The sequence below is a fragment of the Symphalangus syndactylus genome, chromosome 9 (assembly GCF_028878055.3).
Source record: "Symphalangus syndactylus isolate Jambi chromosome 9, NHGRI_mSymSyn1-v2.1_pri, whole genome shotgun sequence".
Taxonomy (NCBI): Eukaryota; Metazoa; Chordata; class Mammalia; order Primates; family Hylobatidae; genus Symphalangus; species Symphalangus syndactylus.
Window position 1 is genome coordinate 121955634 of NC_072431.2, and position 21690 is coordinate 121977323.

The 21690-nt window shown below is 40.7% G+C and overlaps 1 protein-coding gene across 3 annotated transcripts in view; it reads right to left on the bottom strand.

Moving 5' to 3' along the window:
• Positions 1-3724: 3724 nt before the first annotated feature.
• Positions 3725-21690, bottom strand: part of SH3GL2 (SH3 domain containing GRB2 like 2, endophilin A1) — a 222566-nt gene continuing 204600 nt past the window's right edge. For all 3 annotated transcript variants that reach the window (XM_055294171.2, XM_055294172.2, XM_055294170.2), the window contains 6 exons: positions 14654-14797; positions 13667-13800; positions 11608-11766; positions 9818-9921; positions 7352-7482; positions 3725-5312 (listed from right to left, as the gene is read on the bottom strand). In XM_055294171.2, the coding sequence (XP_055150146.1) occupies positions 5113-5312; positions 7352-7482; positions 9818-9921; positions 11608-11766; positions 13667-13800; positions 14654-14797 (872 nt within the window). In that variant the 3' untranslated portion in view covers positions 3725-5112. The remainder of the gene's footprint in view (positions 5313-7351; positions 7483-9817; positions 9922-11607; positions 11767-13666; positions 13801-14653; positions 14798-21690) is intronic.

A 21690-nucleotide genomic window follows, 5' to 3' on the forward strand; every position in this document is an offset into this window, starting at 1 on the left:
CCCTTAAAAAATAGCTTTGTTCTTTTCCTTGACAGCCCCTTTAACCAAGGGGCTCATAACTAGTCCCCAAAAGCTGGGCCTAGAAATTGCTGGTATGGCCTTGCAGCACTCTAAGTCTCTTCCACCAACCACCACCCAGAGTTCTAATGGCAGCTGTCTGCCTCCTTCTTCAGCATAACGTCCCTCCTTCATCACTTCCCCATCCCCGTGGGATGGAAGGCAGTCTGCATGTTTAGCAGTAGTTCTTAATCTGGCTAATGAAACACAGGCTTTAAAAGTGCCCACATACTGTTTCCTGGGATCTCAGTGAAAGAAAATAAAAGTGCCCACATATTAATAGTTTCATCCAGAACACTAGAACCTATCTTGAAAATGAAGTGTTGGGCTAATCTCAATTTCCTAAATAATGTATGCAGGACAGGACTTGGCATGTTCCGGAATATATGTTGTGTACTATACACAGCCCCAGGGAAACTTCCATTCTAGATCATATCATTCTTATTGTCTACTGATTTATGGCCAAGACAAACTGCGTGAAAATAACTATACTCCTAGAGTTTTCTCTTTAAGACCTATTAAACCTAGTAGACCCATTAGAAAAAGAAACGAAACCATTGCCCCACTGAATTTACTAATCATTTTAGTTCAGTTTAATTCTGCTTCTGTTTCCACTTCAGGCAGTTTGTTCCAATGATTTGACTTAGAAGAACAAGTGTTTTCTGGCAAGTTCAACTTCTAGTGGTGGTCCACTGAGTAATTTCCATACGTAAGGTTTTGTACTAAGGTATTAACTATACCTCAATAAAAATAAAGAATTCAAACAGTCCTGTATCTGGTGAGTGCATTAGTAATGGTCTCCAAAAGACTTCCTTAAATCAAGAGTAAGTTCTTCCTGGAATCTGCTGTCATGACACTTGTTTCATGTGACACTGACTCATAGTGAGATTACTGTATTTGGCACAAAGTCTTGCTGTTTTCACTTTGGGGTTATGGAACTAATATTAAAAAGGTTCAGTTGATACGAGTGCATCACATTAAACATAATGGAATGCTTTTCCTCCAAATACGGTCGAATGCATCTATGTCTCTTTCTGGACTCGCTATTCTGTATAGACCGTCTATTCAGCTATCTTTGTATCAAAACCATACTACCTTAATTACTGTAACTTTTTAATGTTTTATATCTAGAAAGAGTTAGTCCTCCAACTTTGTTCTTCTTTGAGAAAAAAACATCTTTTTGCTTTTCCACAAAAATTTTATGACAGGCTTAAAAGTTGAACTTGTCAGCTCTCGAACACATGGAAACAAACTTCCTGAGATTTTTGGTTGAAATTGCATTTAATAAACAGCTAGATTTGGAGGAAGAGGGAAATGATACCTTTACAAGACTGAGTTTTCCAATCTAAAAACACAGAATATCTTTCAATTACTTTCTCAAATATGTTCCACAATTTTCTATGCAGAGATCATGTACAATCTTGCTAGATTTGTATCTATGTTTTTTTTTTTTTTTTTTATTTTTTTGAGACGGAGTCTCACTCTGTCACCCAGGCTGGAGTGCAGTGGCGTGATCTCGGCTAACTGCAAGCTCCGCCTCCCGGGTTCAGGCCATTCTCCTACCTCAGCCTCCCAAGTAGGAGTGCAGGCACTTGCCACCACACCCGGGTAATTTTTTGTATATTTAGTAGAGACAGGGTTTCACCGTGTTAGCGAGGATGGTCTCGATCTCCTGACCTCGTGATCCACCCGCCTCGGCCTCCCAAAATGCTGGGATTACAGGCGTGAGCCACTGCACCCGGCCAGTTTTGATTTCTGATGCCTTTGTGAATGACATTTTTTTAATTGCATTTTTTCTGATTGCTATTGATATGTAGAAATAGATTTTTGTATATTCCTCATATCTAGTGATCCTATTAAATTCACTGATTTTTCTAATAGTTTATCTTTGGATTCTTTATGATTTTCTATAGTCACAATAATATCATTGGTATTTCTTAAAATTGCTTTAGAGAATTGCTTTAGAGAATTAATACTCTAGAACTCAGACAGCTAGAAAAAATATTTTCATGTTAGACTAGTTCACATATAGAACTTTGATATCGTTTGGCTGTGTCTCCACACAAATCTCATCTTCAGTTGTAGTTCCCATAATCCCCACATGTTGTGGGAGGGACCAGGTGGGAGGTAACCGGTGATTGAATCATGGGGGTGGGTTTTCCCATGCTGTTCTCATGATAGTGAATAAGTCTCATGAGATCTGATGGTTTCATAAAAGGCAATTTCCCTGCACATGCTCTCTTGCCTGTCACTATATAAGACGTATCTTTGTTCCTCCTTCACCTTCCACCATGATCGTGAGGTCTCGAACAGTTCCCCAGCCATGTGGAACTGCAAGTCCATTAAACCTCTTCCTTTATAAATTACCCAGTCCTGGGTATTTCTTCATAGCAGTATGAAAATGGACTAATAGAAACTTAGTATATTTAATTACAACTATTCATGTTAGATTAGAAAATTTGGACTATTGGCCTCAGCACAAAATAACAGAAACGGCCCCTAATACACAAAGAACATGTTTATTTTCCTGGGAACTCAGAAAATACACATTCTGTGTGCCCTGCTGCTCCCCTATTCCCACCCACACCCCAAACATATACATCAAGAGAAAAGAATACTGGCCTTTTTTTTTTTTTTGGAGGCAGCGTCTTACTCTGTCACCCTAGGCTGGAGTGCTGTGGCGTGGCGTGATCTCGGCTTCCTACAACCTCCGCCTCCCAGGTTCAAGTGAGTCTCGTGCCTCAGTCTTCTGAGTAGCTGGGATTACAGGCATGCGCCACCACGCCCAGTTGATCTTTGTATTTTTAGCAGAGACGAGATTTTTCCATGTTGGCCAGGCTGGTCTTGAACTCCTGATCTCAGTTGATCCACCTGCATTGGCCTCTCAAAGTGCTGGGATTACAGATGTGAGCCACTGCATCTGGCCTAATACCGGCTTTCAATCAAACTATATTTCCATGTCTATTTCTTTATCTTCAATTATGAAAGAAAAAAAAAAGAGGCTACTTGAAGAGATATATTTTATTTCCCCTTCCTAACATTATATTCTTCAGATGATATCACTTTTAATAATATATCATTTAGCATCTATGAGACCTAATTCTCCTTACTTTCTTCTCTCCCAAATTCTCCTCCTTCCTGGGGTTACCAGGAAGGTCCCAATGTCCAGGCTAGCGACTTCCTTGCTGCTGAAACTTTTCCTACATATAAAGATAGATACAGGCCGGGCGCGGTGGCTCACGCCTGTAATCCCAGCACTTTGGGAGGCCGAGGCGGGCGGATCACGAGGTCAGGAGATCGAGACCATCCTGGCTAACACAGTGAAACCCCGTCTCTACTAAAAAAATACAAAACATTAGCCGGGCGAGGCGGTGGGCGCCTGTAGTCCCAGCTACTCGGGAGGCTGAGGCAGGATAATGGCGTGAACCCGGGGGGGCGGAGCCTGCAGTGAGCCGAGATCGCGCCACTGCACTCCAGCCTGGGGGACGGCGAGACTCTGTCTCAAAAAAAAAAAAAAAAAAAAAAAAAAAAAAAAAAAAAAAGAGATAGATACGAAGTTGGAGCCAGGTCTTGTTTGGCTGCATGAGAAAGCAATGGAGACTGAAACCAACCCCCATCCACCCATTGTTAGACCCAAAGAACTGACACAAAATGAAGGAGCAGAGCCTTTGGTTCTGTCTTCAGCAATATTTATTGGAAACAGCGATGCTTCCTGTGGTGAGAGTTTATACATTAAGCAGTAAGATTTGCCTTTCACTCCACATGATCCACTACTGCAGGTGGCACATCGGAAGCAGCACGTTAAACCTCTGAAAGAGTCTGTACAGCTAGATAAATAGAACTCTGGATACCTAACAGGACTTTCATGACTGATACAAATTTAAAAAAACACACTGATAAGCTTACACACAGCACTGTACACACAAAATGAAGATGATGGATAGAAAGGGCAGAAGTAAAAGTAGCGACTGAATTGGGGAAGAGTTTTGCATATGCAGCCATATACCTTAAACTGCTAAGCACAAAAATCATCTTTATTTAGTCCTCATTGAGGGCAGAATCTGCACAAATGATGTTCAAAGAACACAGGGTAAAAGTGGAAAGGAAAGGTATTTACTGCTTCTCAGTCTATGAACTAGTGGAAAGATGGTTACTAGTGATTTTTTCCTTGTGTCTCTGTGCCAAATGGATTCATGAAACATGTAATTCATGAATAAAACTGAAGTGAAGATATTTGTTCCCCCTTCCCTGTGCCCTTCAGAAATAGCCTAAATACATACATAGTTTCTGTACAGCAAGAAATTTAAGCTTGGATACCAGATTTCTTCCCAATTCCTCATAATAGAGAATTTCTTTTCAGCCCCTCTCACAATAATGCTGATTAACTGTCTTACTGAAAAATAATTTGGAATTACCACTCTGGCTTTAAAAGCAAGGAGGGAAGAAAACTGGCTATACCTCAGAAACAGCCTTAAGTGTGAGGAGCTGAGATGCCTATTTGCAGAGAATGCTTTGAACCCACAATTAACACTTTTCTATGGATGCATTAAGAGACAAATTCATTCACATCAGGAGACAATTTGCTGGTGAGGGAAGGCTTACTTTGACAATTCCATGACTCACATATTTGGGAATGGACAGTGTGAAAGCAAAAGCTTTCTCCTCTTTGCATGGAGACATGCAAAGAGACCTTCAGATGGCCCCTGGGGTGATAGACAATATCTTCAATGGGATGTTTTTTCTGTGATGTGGCTCATGGTCATATTCTAAGAAACCACAGCCTCCTGAGAACTGTGTAAACAACAGTTCTGTGACTACTGGCTGGTCTCAGATGATGTTTTTAAAAGCACATGCCATGCCCACCAGGCTAAAAGGGTATCATCCATCACCATGACTCCTGTGGGAGCCCACAAGCCAACCAAAGTCACTTGGTGGGGCTGGATGACGTGGACCACTGCGGCCTGCACTTGGGATGTGTTATAAGCAGCATTACCAAAGCAGTGGTTAACCGTAAGTATCTGGGTCAAGAGGAGGCGAGTCAGCCAGCATAACATCCTAATGGGGCAGGGCAACCAGAATTTCCACATAATTGATGGGGAAGAAGCCTGAATGGCCATGCAGCATCCCCTCATACCAGTTCTCATCAATTTGGTTAGTGAGTGTGATGATATCGCCCTCTTTAAATCCCAACTCCCCTTCATTTTCAGGTTCAAAGTCGTACAGAGCTCGGCAGCAGGGCTGATCCATTTGGACACCTGGGAGTAAGAGCAGGAGAGAAGAGAAGAACACAAAAGGATAAGGGGTATTTAACTCACAGAATCTGCTGCCTGCTGCACCCACCTGGATTGCTGCTCCCCGTCTTTCCTCCCTCATTCCTCTTCCTGTTGAAGCTGCTTCTTGCTAGTGGACCTCACTGTCCACTGCACTGGGCATCTTGCCCTCTACCAGTCCTCAGAAGCTTTCTTGGACCTTTGGAAGTTGCTGTATATTCCTGTTTCTGTTTCTAGTGTGAAAAACGGTCACATCTATTCTTGTGATACATACAACACAGTTCATTAAAGTTTGCCTTCATGATAATACCCAGAAATAGGAGGGACAATGACTTAAGAAGAACATAATGATGTAAGTTAATAACACAGCATGGGAAGAATTCTCTCATCTGAACACTTTAAAACCTTTGCATATCTGAAAAAGTACGGTGAATTACATGGAGAATGCTTTTGAGTAATAGTTCGGTTATCACTCTTTAAAATGATAACCCCAGCCTCTAGAAAACTGCTGTAATGTGTTGAAAACAGAATAATATAAAACACTGAGTTCAAGTTTTCACTTTCTGTGACCTTGCACATGGTACTTCACTCAGTTTCACTGTCTGAAATTGGATGTAACAGTAGGACTTACTTCACATTACTACTGTGGCTACTACATGAGATTATGTAAAAAATTACGTAATTTATACTTGGTAAACTGTTGCATATATAAATATATGCAGTGCACTGGAGCTATGGCATACAAAAATAATGTACTGTACCTTGAGTAAAATAATGAAGGATGAAATCGTATCTTAAGAGGGATCTATTCCAAATGACCCACTGTATTAATATTACATGCATACACATGTAGATACAGACTCAGACAAGTGCACACAGCTCCCATGCCATCTAGGTGGCTGGAAAGGAAACAATGTAATTTATTTTTTTATTTAGAGAAAGAAGCAAATTACTGAGTCTCCAGATGAAAAGTGAAATATATGGCTGGTTTTCAAACAGGGAGAAGTACAGCTATACACAATTTCTGTGACTAGTCCTGGTGGCCAGCTCCAGGAGCCACAGCTGCTTATGCCATGCCCTGAAGTGCTGAGCGCAAAGGACAGAGAGTGCCACCTGCCGGCTCAGACCTCACTTTTTTTCTTAATAAGTCTCCTGAGAGCATCTTATAAAAAGTTTTCTACAGTAGAACATCAAGCACTGGGGATACAGGAAAAATAAAAGAAAGCTGCCTATCTCTAACATCCACATCCAGCATAAGACAGTTCCCACTTCAAACAAGCAAATGTGGGGGTTGAAAATGTCTCCTGCACAGGCTGTCGTGTAATCTGCGTGTAGGAGTGGAGAACAAGCGTGACAAGATAAATAATGCTCTATTAGGTATACATCGATATTCCTGAGATAAAATGTCATCTAGCTTTTATTATATCAACCCCAGTGCCACAGCATGATAAAGTGATCAGAGGTGAGGCATGGGAAAGAAAACCCAGCAAGTGTCAAGTTTCAAAATATCTTCTTCTGCAAATATATTTAACCATATGCTTCTGTGACTCAAGAAATCCAGCTCATCAGTACATTTCTGGAGCCACTTGCTGTCTGTGGGTTATATGTGAATGCATATGGGGACACACTGTCCAGGGGCATTCACTGTCATACAGGCTGGATTCAGAGTGAACAGGCAGGAGAAAAGATGACACTCGCAGACCAAACTGACAAGGAAAGGCGATTTACGACCACAAAGGAGGGTCAAAATAAAATGTCTTCGTGTGTGCTGATGATTGACAAAGAAAATGGGATATACAAAGAAAGTTTTATAGAGAGGAATGAAAAGGAAGGAAAGAAAAGGTAAATTAAAAAAAGACAAAAGGATTCCTTTAACAGAGTTTCTACCTGACAAACCACTCCATAAGAAATGTATTACTGCATATTTCCTATGCAGCCAGATTGGACTATTCCTAAAATTTCTGGAAGAGTGCCAATGGATATGCCAAGGCCTATGCAATAGGATCTGCAGTCTCAGCTCTTACCTGAAGGTTTGGGAGTGCCTGTGTGGGAGAGACCCCCATTGGGCTGAGTACTGTCGCCAGTTGGAAACTCCAGGCTCATTCGTGGTTTAGGTTGATATTCCCTTCTAGGCTGAGATGAAGCCTGTCTTATTCTGCAGTAAAAAGAAAAGTGGTGGAAAGGTTATGTAGCCAGTCAAGAAGTAAAATGCAAAGCAAATATAAAGATTCAGGAAATTCTTGGGTCACCGACCATGCTACCATGATGAAGTGTGGGAAATCAAAAAAGGACCCTTGGCCGGGCGCGGTGGCTCACGCTTGTAATCCCAGCACTTTGGGAGGCCGAGGCGGGCGGATCACGAGGTCAGGAGATCGAGACCACAGTGAAACCCCGTCTCTACTAAAAATACAAAAAATTAGCCGGGCGTGGTGGCGGGCGCCTGTAGTCCCAGCTACTCGGAGAGGCTGAGGCAGGAGAATGGCGTGAACCCGGGAGGCGGGGCTTGCAGTGAGCCGAGATCGTGCCACTGCATCCAGCCTGGGCGACAGAGCGAGACTCCGTCTCAAAAAAAAAAAAAAAAAAAAAAAAAAAAAAAAAAAAAGACCCTTAGTTTTCTTGTATGTGTATGTCTGAGATTTTGGTGATGTCCCTTTACAGGGCCATGTCCTCACTGTCTTCATTCTCTCTCTCAATCCCTCACTTCCTCTCTCATTTATTCAGAGTGCTTTATCCAAATACGCACTGTGCTAGGTACCAGGAACACAAAAATGCATTAAAACACAGTTCTTGTACACAAAGGATAAATGCTTGAAGGGATGCATACCCTATTCTCCATGATCTGATTATTATGCATTGCATGCCTCTATCAAAACACCTCATGTATCCCATAAATATATACACCTATGTACCCACAATTTTTTCAATTTGAAAAAAGACACAGATTATGGTCTGTAAGGGAGACAGAACACAAACAACTGATTACCATAAATTTTAGTAAGCACTGTCAGAGATACCTACAAAGTGCCACAGGAACACAGGGGTGTGGTTGGGGGTGAAGGTGGGAAGGAGTCTACCTCTCCATAAGGAAGCTGGAGGAGGTTAAAGGAAAGAACTAAAAGATACAACGGAGTTGTTTCCAGATGAAAATGTGAAAGGGAGCTATTCTATTTAGAACATGAGAAGGTTTGGACAGAGGGAAGGAGGAAATATACTGTGTGCTCTGAGAAGAATGAGCAGTTTGAGATATAGGGAGGAGGAAAGGAAAGAGGGAAGACAGAAGGAAATTGGAAAGGTATGGCTAATAATTGTCTTCTACACACTCCTAAATATTTTCCACAGTTTCAGTTATTCAGTAAACAAAGTATGTAAGAGATTTGCAAGGGAGGGCGAGGGTTTAGGATATGGTAACTGTAGAATGATACTGACTTTGAACATATTTCAGAGGAAAAAAAGGAAACGGCTCCCTTCATGCTCAAGAGACATTACAAAGACACATAATATTTCTTTAGTATTTTGAAGTATACGGTTTTAAAACCTTTCTGGAGGCTTCAGCATTACATAAATTTCCACAAGGGTGCGCCAAAGGAAAATGCTCAATTAAACCATGAATCAAAGAAAATACTGAGATGAGATCAGCCTGAGGGAAAACAACGAAAACAGGTGTGGAATCGTATGATTGGTGTCTTCTTCATGCAGGCAGCCATGTGATCAGCTGTGAGAGTCTAATCTGGCCATGTGGCCTAAGAAAAAAGCCTGCTGAGGTGACCCTTTGAGGTATACATGTTCAGCAAAATCATCCTGTTTAATCTGGCTAAATTAAAATAACACATATTATCGGGCCACTGGTATATAGCCACACAGGCTGTGCCCCACAACTCCATGGAGCCACATTCACACAGTAGTTTCCTACCACTACAGCCCTGCTGTGAGGTACATCTAATGAGGTGAAAGAGCGCTCTCTGATGGCAGAGGACTTGACCACCATTCAGAGAAACACAAGATGTGAAAAGAAACAGACTTTCAAACAGGTTATGGCTGACTGTGAACTCCACTCGTACCACTGAGTGACCCTGGGCTAGTTACTTCACCTCTCTTAGCCTCAGTTTACTCATCTGTTAGTCGAGGCTAAAAACACTTAGGTTACAGGGCTGTTATACGATTGATGATGATATCTATCCAGTACCCACATGGAATAACTGCTCAGCAAATGGCATCCATTATCAGCAGTAGCATCCTGGTGTTCCACCTGTGGCAGCCAAAATATAATCCAAGTATCGATCTCTCATAAACAGAAAATTAGATTCAACAGAACAACGTAAAACAAAGCACAAGAAAAAACAAAATCAAAACAATCCACAAGGCGCCTGTGTAGGATAAGCAGGAATTTTAGCAGACGTCTGTCTCCAAATGTATTCTATGATTTCTATTTCTTTATACATCATTTTATAGCAATAAAATGCAAATGTGAAATGCAGGGAACTGTAGAATACCTTTCTTCCAGTCTGACCGTGACTTGCTGCAGGATCTGGACTGCCTGCTTGTGGTATTCCAGCTGAGCTTGCACAAGTGCAGAGAGCTGGCTCACTTGTTCAATCTGCAGATTGATGGGAAAATCATGCCTTAGTTTACACGTTACCATCCTTAAACAGCCACTACTTTTTCATACATACAACAAGGCTGCCCTCAACACACAGCCCCTGGTTGGTGGTGCTGATGACTGTGTGATAAGCCAACTAAGACAGATAGTTCTGCAGGTTTCAAGTCCATCAAGGATAAAAGAAAGCATCCTTATGCTTAGAATCATGCATATCAGTACCATGAGGAGAAGCAACATGGGTAACTCTCAGGAAGACCATATAGCTCTAAAGAGTCTCATGCTTAGCTACAATCTTGTATTTGGGATTTGACTTCTTTTATTGATTTCCTATAGAAAAGAAGGTACACTGACCAAAGGACTCTTTGTTCCCTATACTTTTCATGCTGTGAATATTGGTACTGTTAATTAAAATGTGACAGTATCTCACATAATGTACCTGGAGAGGTGACATGGTATGACAGAAAATCTTCTGTGCTCTATCAGCCTCATCTGTAATGTAAAAGGGTTACATCAAGTGACATCTTGAGTTCATTCTTGCTCTAATATTCTAAGCTTGATTTCTCTTGATTTTATGTTTCACATTATGATCCAGCTGGGTAGCAGCCTCGAAGTCAACAGAGGCAGTGTTGTCCCATGAATCTGGGGATAGGGAGGGGTGCTGTGTTGCAGAGAAGGAGCACTGTGATTTGGAGCACCCCTCATTCCCACAGTATTCCTCTCCAGGAGTTAGGTGGACACAAGTTGTTTTACATAAACAAAAACCTACGCTGTCTCCAGGTGGTAGGAAAGTCTGGATATGTTCAACACGCTTCCCCTGCCACAGTCAGGAGTAAGGCAAGTAGGCAATGTGATGGTTACTTTTAGGTGACAACTTGACTAGATTAAGGGATCCCCAGATAGCTGGTAAAGCATTATTTCTGGGTGTGTCTGTTAGGGTGTTTCCACAGGAGAATGGCATTCACTCAGTAGACTAAATAAGGAAGAGCTGCCCTTCCCTATGGAGGTGGACACCACCCACTCAGCTCAGGACCCAGATAGAACAAAAAGCAGAGGAAAGGCAAATTTGTTCTCTCTCTCTTCTAGGGAAGGGACACCCATACGCTCCTGTCTTTGGATGTCACAGCTCTAGGCTTTCTGCCCTTTGGACTCTGGGACTTGCACCAGTACTACTGATGCCCCCTGCTCCACAACTGAGTTCTCAGGCCTCTACTGAATTATACATAGATCATCAGAAATATCCTTTATCTTCCCACTATTGATAAGTGAGACGGTCCCTGACTTTACGATTTGTAGGCTTTATGACGGTGCAGAATTGATATGCACTCAGTAGAAACCATACTTCAAGTACCCATACAACCATTCTGTTTTTTTCCTTTTAACGCATTATTCAATAAATTACATGATATATTCAAGACTTTAACCCCATCATAAGTTAAGGAGCATCTGTACTTTAAGATTCATTAGCAGACGAGAATCTAGTTAAATCAAACTACAGGAATGCAGAAAAAACTTTTCTATTTCTCAGTCTACTTTATCACTGACAATTATTTAAAATAAATATCTACTGAAGTTCTTATCACACAGTGTAATCAGATATTAATGCTTTTAAGGGTTATGGCCTTTAACACATTAATGTTGTGCCTCGATGATAAGATTAAATTGAAAACCACAGGAGTCACTTACATCCATCTCCAAGAGATTGAACATGCTTGACTCAGCAATTTCCTTAGACTCATCAAATTTCTCTAGAGCTTGACGAAGCTCTTCATCTGGAATCTTGCCTTGTCGTTTCTTCTTATAATCAAAATCCAGGCGTCGACCCTCCAACTTCTTCAGATGATGCTGAAAAAGTCAAGGGCAGGAATAGGCTTTGAAAGGGCTTATGGAAAAGGCTTATTTGAGCTCACTTCTCCATCACGTCCATTAACTTCCAAATTAAGATAGGCTAAGTTTTAAAATACAACGTCACCAGAGAAATAAAGAAATATGCATCAATGGGGCCAATGCTTTCAAAGGCTAAATATGGGGGAATATCTTTAAAAATAATTAAGAACAAAAGATAAATTATAGGAAATATCAGTGCCCTTTATTTTCTGGCCTTGTCAGGCCAAAGCCAAGCTGGACTAAGCCATTCCAGACCATGACAGAAACAGAGAAGGAATGCACACGCTCTATACACGATGAAAGGACACACTCACAGGCCCCACCGTCCCTGTCTTCAAGAGAAATGGTATCTCATGAGAAGCCAGAGGAAAAACACTTTCCTTGAAATTAAGTGAGATAGAAATGGTATTCTTGCTTTTCAAATCATCCAGTCTGTTAGAATCACATAAGTTGCTCATCACAATATGGATTCCTGAGCTCTTGAATTGATATCTAGGGGGTGGGGGCCTAGGAATCTACATCTTAACACTTGCCCCAGCTGACTGATGCAGCTGTCACCAGATAAACTAAATCCAGTGATTTAGTTTAAGCCTCCCACTTGACATATAATTGAACTCAAGAACAAAATCTCACTTGGAAGGGACCTTCGAAGGGATTATATCTAATGCTCCATGCCGAGCTTCAATCCCCTCTCTACACCATCCCTAGTAGATGGCTGCCCAGGCTCCACCCATCATCTCTAGTGACCAGGTAGCAAAGAGTTTTCCAAAGCTAAAAAGTATTTTTTTTCCCCGATAGCTAGTCTTTCACGGCTAATGGATGAAGGAAAATCCTGGATTTTCCCTTGTTACTAGGTATGTATGGAGCACAATGAAAGGAAATGAAAACAAAGTAGGGAGTGGTTAAACAAAATGAAAAGGAAAGGAGGAAGAATAATATTCTAGACCTTCCCTCACATTGCATCCCCTGCCCCTCAGTCCATGCCCTGATCCAAACTAAATGCTCGTTTGGAAGCAACCTTCTTTTTTAAACATTTGAACTTACAGTCAGCTATAGGGTACAGCATTGGAGTCAGAGTTCTATTTTGGATTTAGGGTGAGTCTGTCACTTACTAACTCTATAATCTTGAGCAAATGGTACTGTTAAAGGAGATTTAAGCTAGAAAAAGGAGGAGGAGGCCCTAGTTCAAGTTACGGCAATCCATTTTACACCCAACAAAGTTTCAAAAAAGCTCAACAAATATTTGTTAGATAAAAAAAAGTGAGCAAACATTCCACACTCAAAGACATATGAACTTTATTTATTATAAATAGCTCGACTGCTCTACATGTTTTAGAAAGTGGCTAGTTGGTATTCTTCCTCAATTCTAACAACCATTATGAAAATATAATATAAAAACATATGCATGCATCTAATTTCTGGACTTGGAAAAAAATTAAAAAATAAAAATATGTGCTTATAGAGTGATACAATAACTATTTATTTAAGCTAACAACTAGTACAACTAACATTTTAGTGGGTGAAATCAGCCCAGCAAACCATAGAATAATTAACAAAACTGTGTATTCTTAGGAAAAGAATATTATCCTCTGGAGAAAAAGTCTGAAAAAAACTAATTCAATATGAAAATCAAACATAGAGAAGCCAGAGACACCTCTCATGAGTGGCACAGTCATAACAGGCTGAAAAGTATCACATTTCTGGTTTCTCTCATTTTGTCTTACTGGGTTGTTTTGTAATTAACGTGCCCAGAGCTGACAACACACAGGGTAAGCTAAAAAAATGTTTTCTAAGAAAAAAGGCATCTGCATCTGTATGATTTCAACTGCCCACTTTCCAGAAGACTCACTGTACATACTTGAATTTCCCTAAGATCTTTGTCATGAAGATTCTGAAGAGGGTCAATGAAGTTCTGCTTCACTTCTATGTCCAAAGAGTCTTTGACCTCCGACAGTTCCCGCATGGCCTCCCCGACCTCACCAAGCGCTGGGCCTAGGAGAGAATAAATCTCTTTCATGTTACAGAATAAAGATGAAATGCACTCACAATAACAGGGCCATTCACAGATGAAAACCCAAAGGATTACCACTTGTCTTCTAAAGACAACAGACAAGAGAGAATGGGTATCTTCAGCTCACTCCAGGCAACAGACTCAATGCCCCCTAAGAGGGTAAATACCTCTCATCAAGAATGTAAGTTACTTTTTCCTTTAAGAAGCAATTTAGGAAGCACTCTGCCCTCTCTTGTAAATACCAGCTTTCCCTAATATGGGACTAGCTTAAGGCAAATCTATTTAGCAGAAGCAAGTACCAGAAATAGCAGGGTTCAACCAGGAAGGAGATCCCACATCACAAGGGGGTGAAAATAGAAGATGTTGGGTGTGGTAGCTGAGTGTTGGGGGAGACAGGGTGAAGGAATAAATCATGTCTCACCTTGGGCAGTAGAACTAGGTACCATATACAAGTGAGCAAAGATCTATGAAAAAGCCCATGAGGCAGGGCTTTGAATCATGCTGACTGTGCCTGCTCACTCTGCTTCAATACTCAATGACTGCCAGAAACACCCAATAGAAAGTGCCGAGGAGGCATCTCGATATGTCAACCAAAGCTGTGGCAAAGACTGAGGTCTTACGGCGGGGGGGGGGGTGGGAAGAAAACTTGTAAGATAAATCACATTAGAGCAGATGAAATAATTCTGAAAACAAATTTTTGGCCCATGTATATAAGATCTAAAATTGAAAACCAAAATATAAAATGATTTGACCGATTCCCTACAGAATTTCTTACCAGCACCAAAATCCCCATGGACAAATGAAAGAATTACAATGTGAGGAAGCACTTGTTACCAAAGTTGCAATCATCTCCAAGCTCTCTTCCGAATTTGAGCATGGCCTCCGCCAGCAGCGCCTCTGCCTGAGGATAGCCTGGCCCCTTCTCCTGGCCACGGATTTTTGACATGGTGTTGATCATGCTGAGCTTAGCTCTGGAAGCTGAAGGTGGAGAGAGAACAAACTTTCAGAGTAGGCAATGTGACACTGTGGAAACAGGGCTGGATGGAGGATCAGGTCTCAAAGCGGCCTACAAAGTAGCTCAGCTACTCATAAGTGTACCTTCAGTATGCTCCAGTGTTCTCTCCATCGGTCAGTCTAATCAATCACTTTTTTAAAGTACTTAACTCTCCCTTTCCCTTAAGATCTTATAATGAATTACAGCAACACTGTTCTGGGTGAAGCAGGATTACAGGCTCAAATCCTATCGCTGTGTGCCCTTCCCCATCCTCCCTTCATTGTGGTGGCCCCTGCAGTGACTCTGTGGAGCTGGATGCTTCCAGGGAGAGCTTTTTAGAAACTCTCCAATTATGTGATGATCTCTAAATTTTATTCCAGTTTTATAGTTCAATTCTAGGAGTCTAAGGATTAAAGTAAGGAGCCAATGGTAAATTCTTGCAGAGTGGGCCTTATGCCTTGTTTCCCTTATACCATGTATGAAATAGAACTATTTTCAAAATCATTTCTCAACTAAGATTCTGATGGCAAACAGACCCATGAAGAGCAAAAATATTGTGTTTATTTAAAAGACTTAATCACTTCTCTAGCACATAACTAGAGAAAATTAGTTTTCTGCCTCAAAGAGAACATTTCAATTTCTCTTTCTTTGCTTTTGCTTTTATAAAAGAAGTTGCCAAGAAAGCAATTCCAATGTTAGCGGCAAAAACAGCTTTATTAAAAAAAATTGTTAAAGCCTATGACTTAATTGACACTAGGATACCTCGGTTCCTCAGGTTCAAAATTAGAGTTGGGATTACACATTAACCTAAGACTATACCCCAAATCCCATCTTCATGGAAACCCCAGATAGAATCACAGCTTAAGGTACTTCCAGCATTCAGTGGCTGACAATCTTGACATTTATTTCATGAGGCTTTTATTTAAACTTTGAGTCTTAGAGGCATTGAATAGAGACGAGAAAAGTTATCAGGAGAGGACATCCTGCAACCCTGTCCCAGGGATATTACAATGAGCAAGACAATTATGGTCCCCGCTTTCACAAAGTTTATAATGAACTGAGGGTAGAGTCTATTTTAAAATTAGAGTGAAGTATATACGCCAAGTGCCTTGATGGGGGATTGAGGAGAGTCCCAGATATATGGCACTGTCCTCGTCTGTGGGTGAGGGGCATTGCAAAGGATTCCTGGAGGGAAGTATCTTTAAGTTTAGAACCAAACAGTATGTAGCAGTTAGTCAGGCTAACAGCACATGTAAAGGCTGGTGGTGACTGGAAAAATATAAAATTCATTTCTTATTTGCTTTTTCATATAAAAGGGATCATATGTTAAGTTTGAAAAATAGAAAATGCAGGCTAAGTGTGGTGGCTCGTGCCTATAATCCCAGCACCTTTGGTGCCCAAGGCAGGAGGATCATTTGAGGCCAGAAGTTTGAGACCAGCAAGGCAACATAGCAAGACCTCATTTCTACAAAAAAATTTAAAAGTTAGCAGGGTATGGTGGTGCCCTCTCAATTACTAAGGAAGCTGATGTGGAAAGACTGCTCAAGGCCAGGAGTTGGAGGCGGTAGTGAGCTATGATGGTACCACTCCACTCGGGGTGACACAGCAAAGAGCCTGTCTCTTTTTTAAAAAGAGAAAATGCCACAGAACCATTTTTAAGGGAACAATATCATTATTTTCTGCAGTGAGCCATATCTGAGACCCAGGAAGGACACAGTCCCAGCACTCAAGGTGCTCACAATACAGTGAGGAGTAAGATAAACAGTGGCAACAAGTATGATAAATATTATCATGGCTGATATCATGGTACTAGGGGGACACTGAAGAATGACAGCACAAATAAAATGAAAACAGTGCAAATAAAATAAGCAACACCTAAAACACACAGAATGAATAGAAGGAAAGGAGAAACAGAGTAATGAAAACACACATGAGTTAATCCCTACAAATCCTATTCAGGCCATTTTACATTTAAGGATGCATTCCTTTTATAAAAGCTGGATGTGGTAAGTGCTTATATCTTGGCTCTATTAAGGGCTGTCTCCAGGTAAGTAATTCTAAACAGTTTAATACATTGTGGCTGATTTTCAAATACATCATTTTGAATGTTGTTCAATTATGAAGAGCTTTATTCTTTTACTAAGAATATCTTGGATATGTTCTATATTTTCATAAGAAGGAGAAAGAATGCCATCTTCTACTAGCTTATCTACTTCAAATGATTAAAAAAGCCTATTAATCCACGTATCTGAAGAGACTAGCTTTTAAATTCATTCACAAATTTATTACATATTAAGAATCTTGGGTTAATGAAACTTCTGTGTTATTAAAAATATCATCAGACTTCCAAATTAATCATCTTTAAATGTTAACATAATTATCTTTAAATGATTGTTTAAAGCAGTACTTTAAGAAACTGAGAGTGAGTTTGGAAAATACAAATTTAAAGCACTCAAATTCCTATTATATACTCTCAACCTGGATTGCTTTACCAAGTTGTATGTGCCCTTAGAGATCTATGTCCCTTCTCTTCTAAACATACCTAACTCCTCTCCTTCAAACTCTTATGAATCTACTTCTAGGTGATTCCCAGAAGGAAATGTATTGGGTGAACTAAAACAGCAGGAAGTAAAATTAGGATGACCATAAAAGGCTGACCTGTTCCCAAAAGGGCCCTACTGTTTTGTCGTCTGCTAAAATGAGTAGTTTCTTTTTTGACCTTAAAATTTATGCTGTCTTTTAAGGAAGACAAATGGGGGCAGTTGAGGCTCAATCTTAACTCCCAACTCTAAAGCATAATCTGTAGCATCCCTGAACAAGCTTTCTAATTCTGGGAACAGCCAAAGGGAGGTCTAAGCTCTGCTAGGAATAAAATGGAAGCTCTGCTAGCCCTGCCTATTTTCCTCTGACCTAAAAGCAGTATCCATGTGAGTCACTGCCTGGTCTGTCCTACAGCTACTTATCTAGTGTGGCAACTAGCTGAGGATACTGTAAACTCAGTACTTCTGCTAAACCTTAGTTTTTATTTCCTAATCCAAACAAACAAACAGGAAAACCACTAGGTCTTGCTTTCCATGGAAAACAGCAGAGTCCATTAAAATGAACATTAGCTTTGAGCGCATACAGACAGCTAAAAATCCAGCCTATAAATCTTGCTAGTTAGCTGTGAATCCCTGAGAAATCTCTCATTCATAAGACTGTTATCAGCGTTCAATGATAAACAGCAAAAACCAGCACAGACAACACAACAAGCACTGGATACTGGGGAAAATATTCTTTCTTTCCCCCTTCAGGCTCCCCTGTCTGAGTGTGTGTTCTGGAATGCTCTACTGACAACTTGGTTGCACAGAGAACTGTACTGCCCAGAGTCCCTTCCTTGCGTGTTTCCATGGACAAAAGTCAGAATTGGTCCAAAGTGAAGTTGTGCAAGATTTGGGAGATGAAGTTGAAGCAGCAGCCCTAATACTATGAAGGCTGGCATTAGTCAGAGGGGGTGACAGAAAGATGCAGAGGTGCCTGTGGGTTCCAGTTTTTCCTTGCTCTTCCCCACTGTATGCTGAATTACTTCATTTAAACATTTTAATTTTTTATAAAATGCTTCTGTATACATCATTTTTTCAAACCCTTAGGTAAAGCTTTCCTGTTCAAAAGTACCACCCTGAAAGAGTAAGGCCAGGGAGGCTAATGAACAGGTGATGCTCGAGCTGGGCTTTCTGAAAGAGTGAACCGTAAAGAGAGAGACCTGGGAAAGGCCATTCTAGGTACCTGGAGAATCTGAGTAAAGTATACAAAACAGAGATAGATCAAGTGTTCAGAGCTTGAAACAACCAGAACTCTCAAATACTGCTGGGAGGAGGATAAATTGGTAGAAAATTCTGGAAAACAATTTGGTAGTGTTTACTGAAGCTGAATAGACACATACCCTGCAACCCAGTAACTCCACTTCTAGGTGTATATCCATCAGAAATGTGTACATGCATAACAGACATGTACAAAACTGTGCTATTCAAAATATCTAGAAAATGGAAACACCTAAATAGCTCATAAGTGGAGAAAAATGGACAAATAAACTATGCTATGTTCTCACAAGGGAGTTCTACAGAGCAATGAGAATGAAAGAAGTAGAAAAAATAGAAAGATGAACAAAATAAGCCAGATCAAAAGAATACATGTTCTATGATCATATTTCAGTTACAAAACAGATAAAAATGTATAGTGTTAAAGGTCAGGGCAGCTAGCATCTGTGGAAGGAGCTTTTGGGATGTTGACAATGTTCAGTTTCTTGAACTATGTACCTTTAAACAGAAGCATCAGTTTATAATAGTTCATTGAGCAATATACTTTTGATATATGTGTTGTACTTTCTGTATGTTACAGATCAATAACAAATTCAGAAATTTCACTCCTAAACATTCTGATGTAATTGGTTTGGCATGTGGTCTGGACACAGCAGTTTTTAAAATCCTAAAGGCAATTCTAATGTGCAGCCAAGGTTGAGAACCACTGTGTTAGCCTCTAGACTGAAAATGTGGGAGGTGATGATACAAATGTGAGATAAAGAACGCAGGACAAAGAGAAGATTTTAGAGTGGAAATGTGTAAGTACTTCAACTGCAGAAACACAAAGTCTAACAATATCCATGTGGTTCTACAGCAGACAACCAAGCAAATCGGTCTTGGGCTCACAGGATGGTGGGGGGAGAGGTAAAGAAAAGCAACTTATCTGACAACATCTGAAATCTTGAAGGCTAGGCTATCAGATAACAGAAAGCAGCAGAAGAAAACTGCCCCCAAATGAAGATGAAACAAAATTCAAGAACAGTTTTCTTCCAGTGGTTTTATATGTGGCAGGTGAGATTATCTTTTAATTTACTCCAAGCCAGGAGCTTTATATAAACAATTTACCTTAATCTTCACAACTGCGTGGGTTTGGTTCAATTATTCCTATCTGCAGAAAGAGGGATGGGCTGCATCTATAAAGAAAGGATATGGAACCTCAGAGAGCCTGGAAAGCCTATCCAAGTTCTCATAGTTACTAACAGGCAAAGATTGGATTCAGGCTCAGGTCTGAGCCACTCCCAAACCCATTCTCTTTCCCATTCCGTCCAATTTCCTGTGGGACTCAAAGTTTCAGATGGAAACCCTGAAGTCTCCAAAAAACAAAATCCTTGTCTAAAGCTTTTACTAGTGGTGGTCAACCTGATGCATATCAGAATTACTCAGAAAACTTTTAAAACCATAGATTTAAGGACCCCATCTCTATCTTAATGATTTAGAATATCCAGTGCTTTAGGCCACCAAGCATGTGTCCAAGGGGCCTTGGGGATAGGAGCAAGCAAGCCTGGGCCCTGAAGTCCCACCTCTTATCAGGTCTGGCCAATTGTATCACCTCCTTCAGGTGGCAAGCTGATGATTCTCATGTACCTCTGCAGGCTAGCCCTTTACACTGTATTACAGACTCAGGCATTCCAATACCCACTTGACTGCACTAGGATGTGTAGGCCTCTCAAACTTAACATATTCAAACTAAACTCCAGATTTCCTGTCATCATCCCAAACCTGCTCCTCCTATAGTACTCTCAATATTAATGAATACAACTCCATTCAGTCTTCCACTTGCTCAGGCACTAGACTTCATAGTTACCTTTGATGTCTCTCTTGCCTAATATGCAATTAGTCGCAAATTCGGTCAGCTCTACATTCAAAACATATCTAGGATCAGACTGTTTCTCACTCTGGTCTAGGCTACTACCATCTCTCTAGCCTGGATTATTCAAATAAGCTCCTACTGGCCTCCCTGCTTCCACGCTTGCCCCTTATCATCTACCCTCAATAGAAGAGTAAGGACAGTCCTATTTAGTGTAATTCAGATCACATCCCTCTTCTCCCCAAAGCAATTTAATGTGTTCCCATGTCATTCAGGGTAGGAACCAAAGTCCCAACAGTGGTGACAAGGTCCTATGTGCTCTTGCCTCTCTGACCTCCCCCAGCCAACATGGCACTTTACTGTTCTCATATACATGAGAACTTCCCAGACCCAGTCATACTCTCCCCCTCTTACTCTTCATTTTAATTCATTGCACTGATCACATCTGACATTAGGTATTATTCTCTATCAGTCTCATCCTTCCAGAGTATAGGCCCCATGAGGGCAGGGGCTTTGCCTGCCTCATTCACTCATACATGCCCAGGGCTCAGAACTGCCTTAGAGTAAATGTGGAAGATAACTGAAAAAAATGAATGGATTTCTTCATCTACAGAATGGAGAAAATCAAAGCTACCTTGCTGGATTTATTGTGAGGATTAGAAATGATGTTTTAGAGTATCCAGCACCGTGCCTGGCACTTATGGAACCATTCAATAAAATGGAGGCTATGACCAATATGGTAAATTGTGTTATGGAAGTAGATTAACCAAGAGGTATACTGAAATGTATAAATATGGCATTCCCAGATTGTCATGGACAAGAGGAAAGTTCTTAGAGTTGGTGGGTTTGGCTATAAATATCTAGCTTGCCTCTAGTATAAAACTAAAGATAGAGATGAGAGCCCAACCTACGCTAAAGGAATAGAGTTGGTAAGTGATGAATGTAAAAAAGGTAAGAAGACTGCTATTTGTCCTCCCCAAATTCATACGCTGAAGCCCTAATACCCAATGTAATTGCATTTGGAGATAGTGCTTTTAGGAAGTAATTAAGATTAAATGAAGTCAGGAGGTCAAAGTCCTAATCCAATAGGATTGGTGACCTTATAAGAGAGGAAGAGAGAAAACAATCTCTCTCTCTCCACACACATGCACCACGAAACGGTTACATGAGGACATAGTGAGAAGGCGGCTATCTACCAGCTAGGAAGAGAGCCCTCATCAGAAATTAAAAC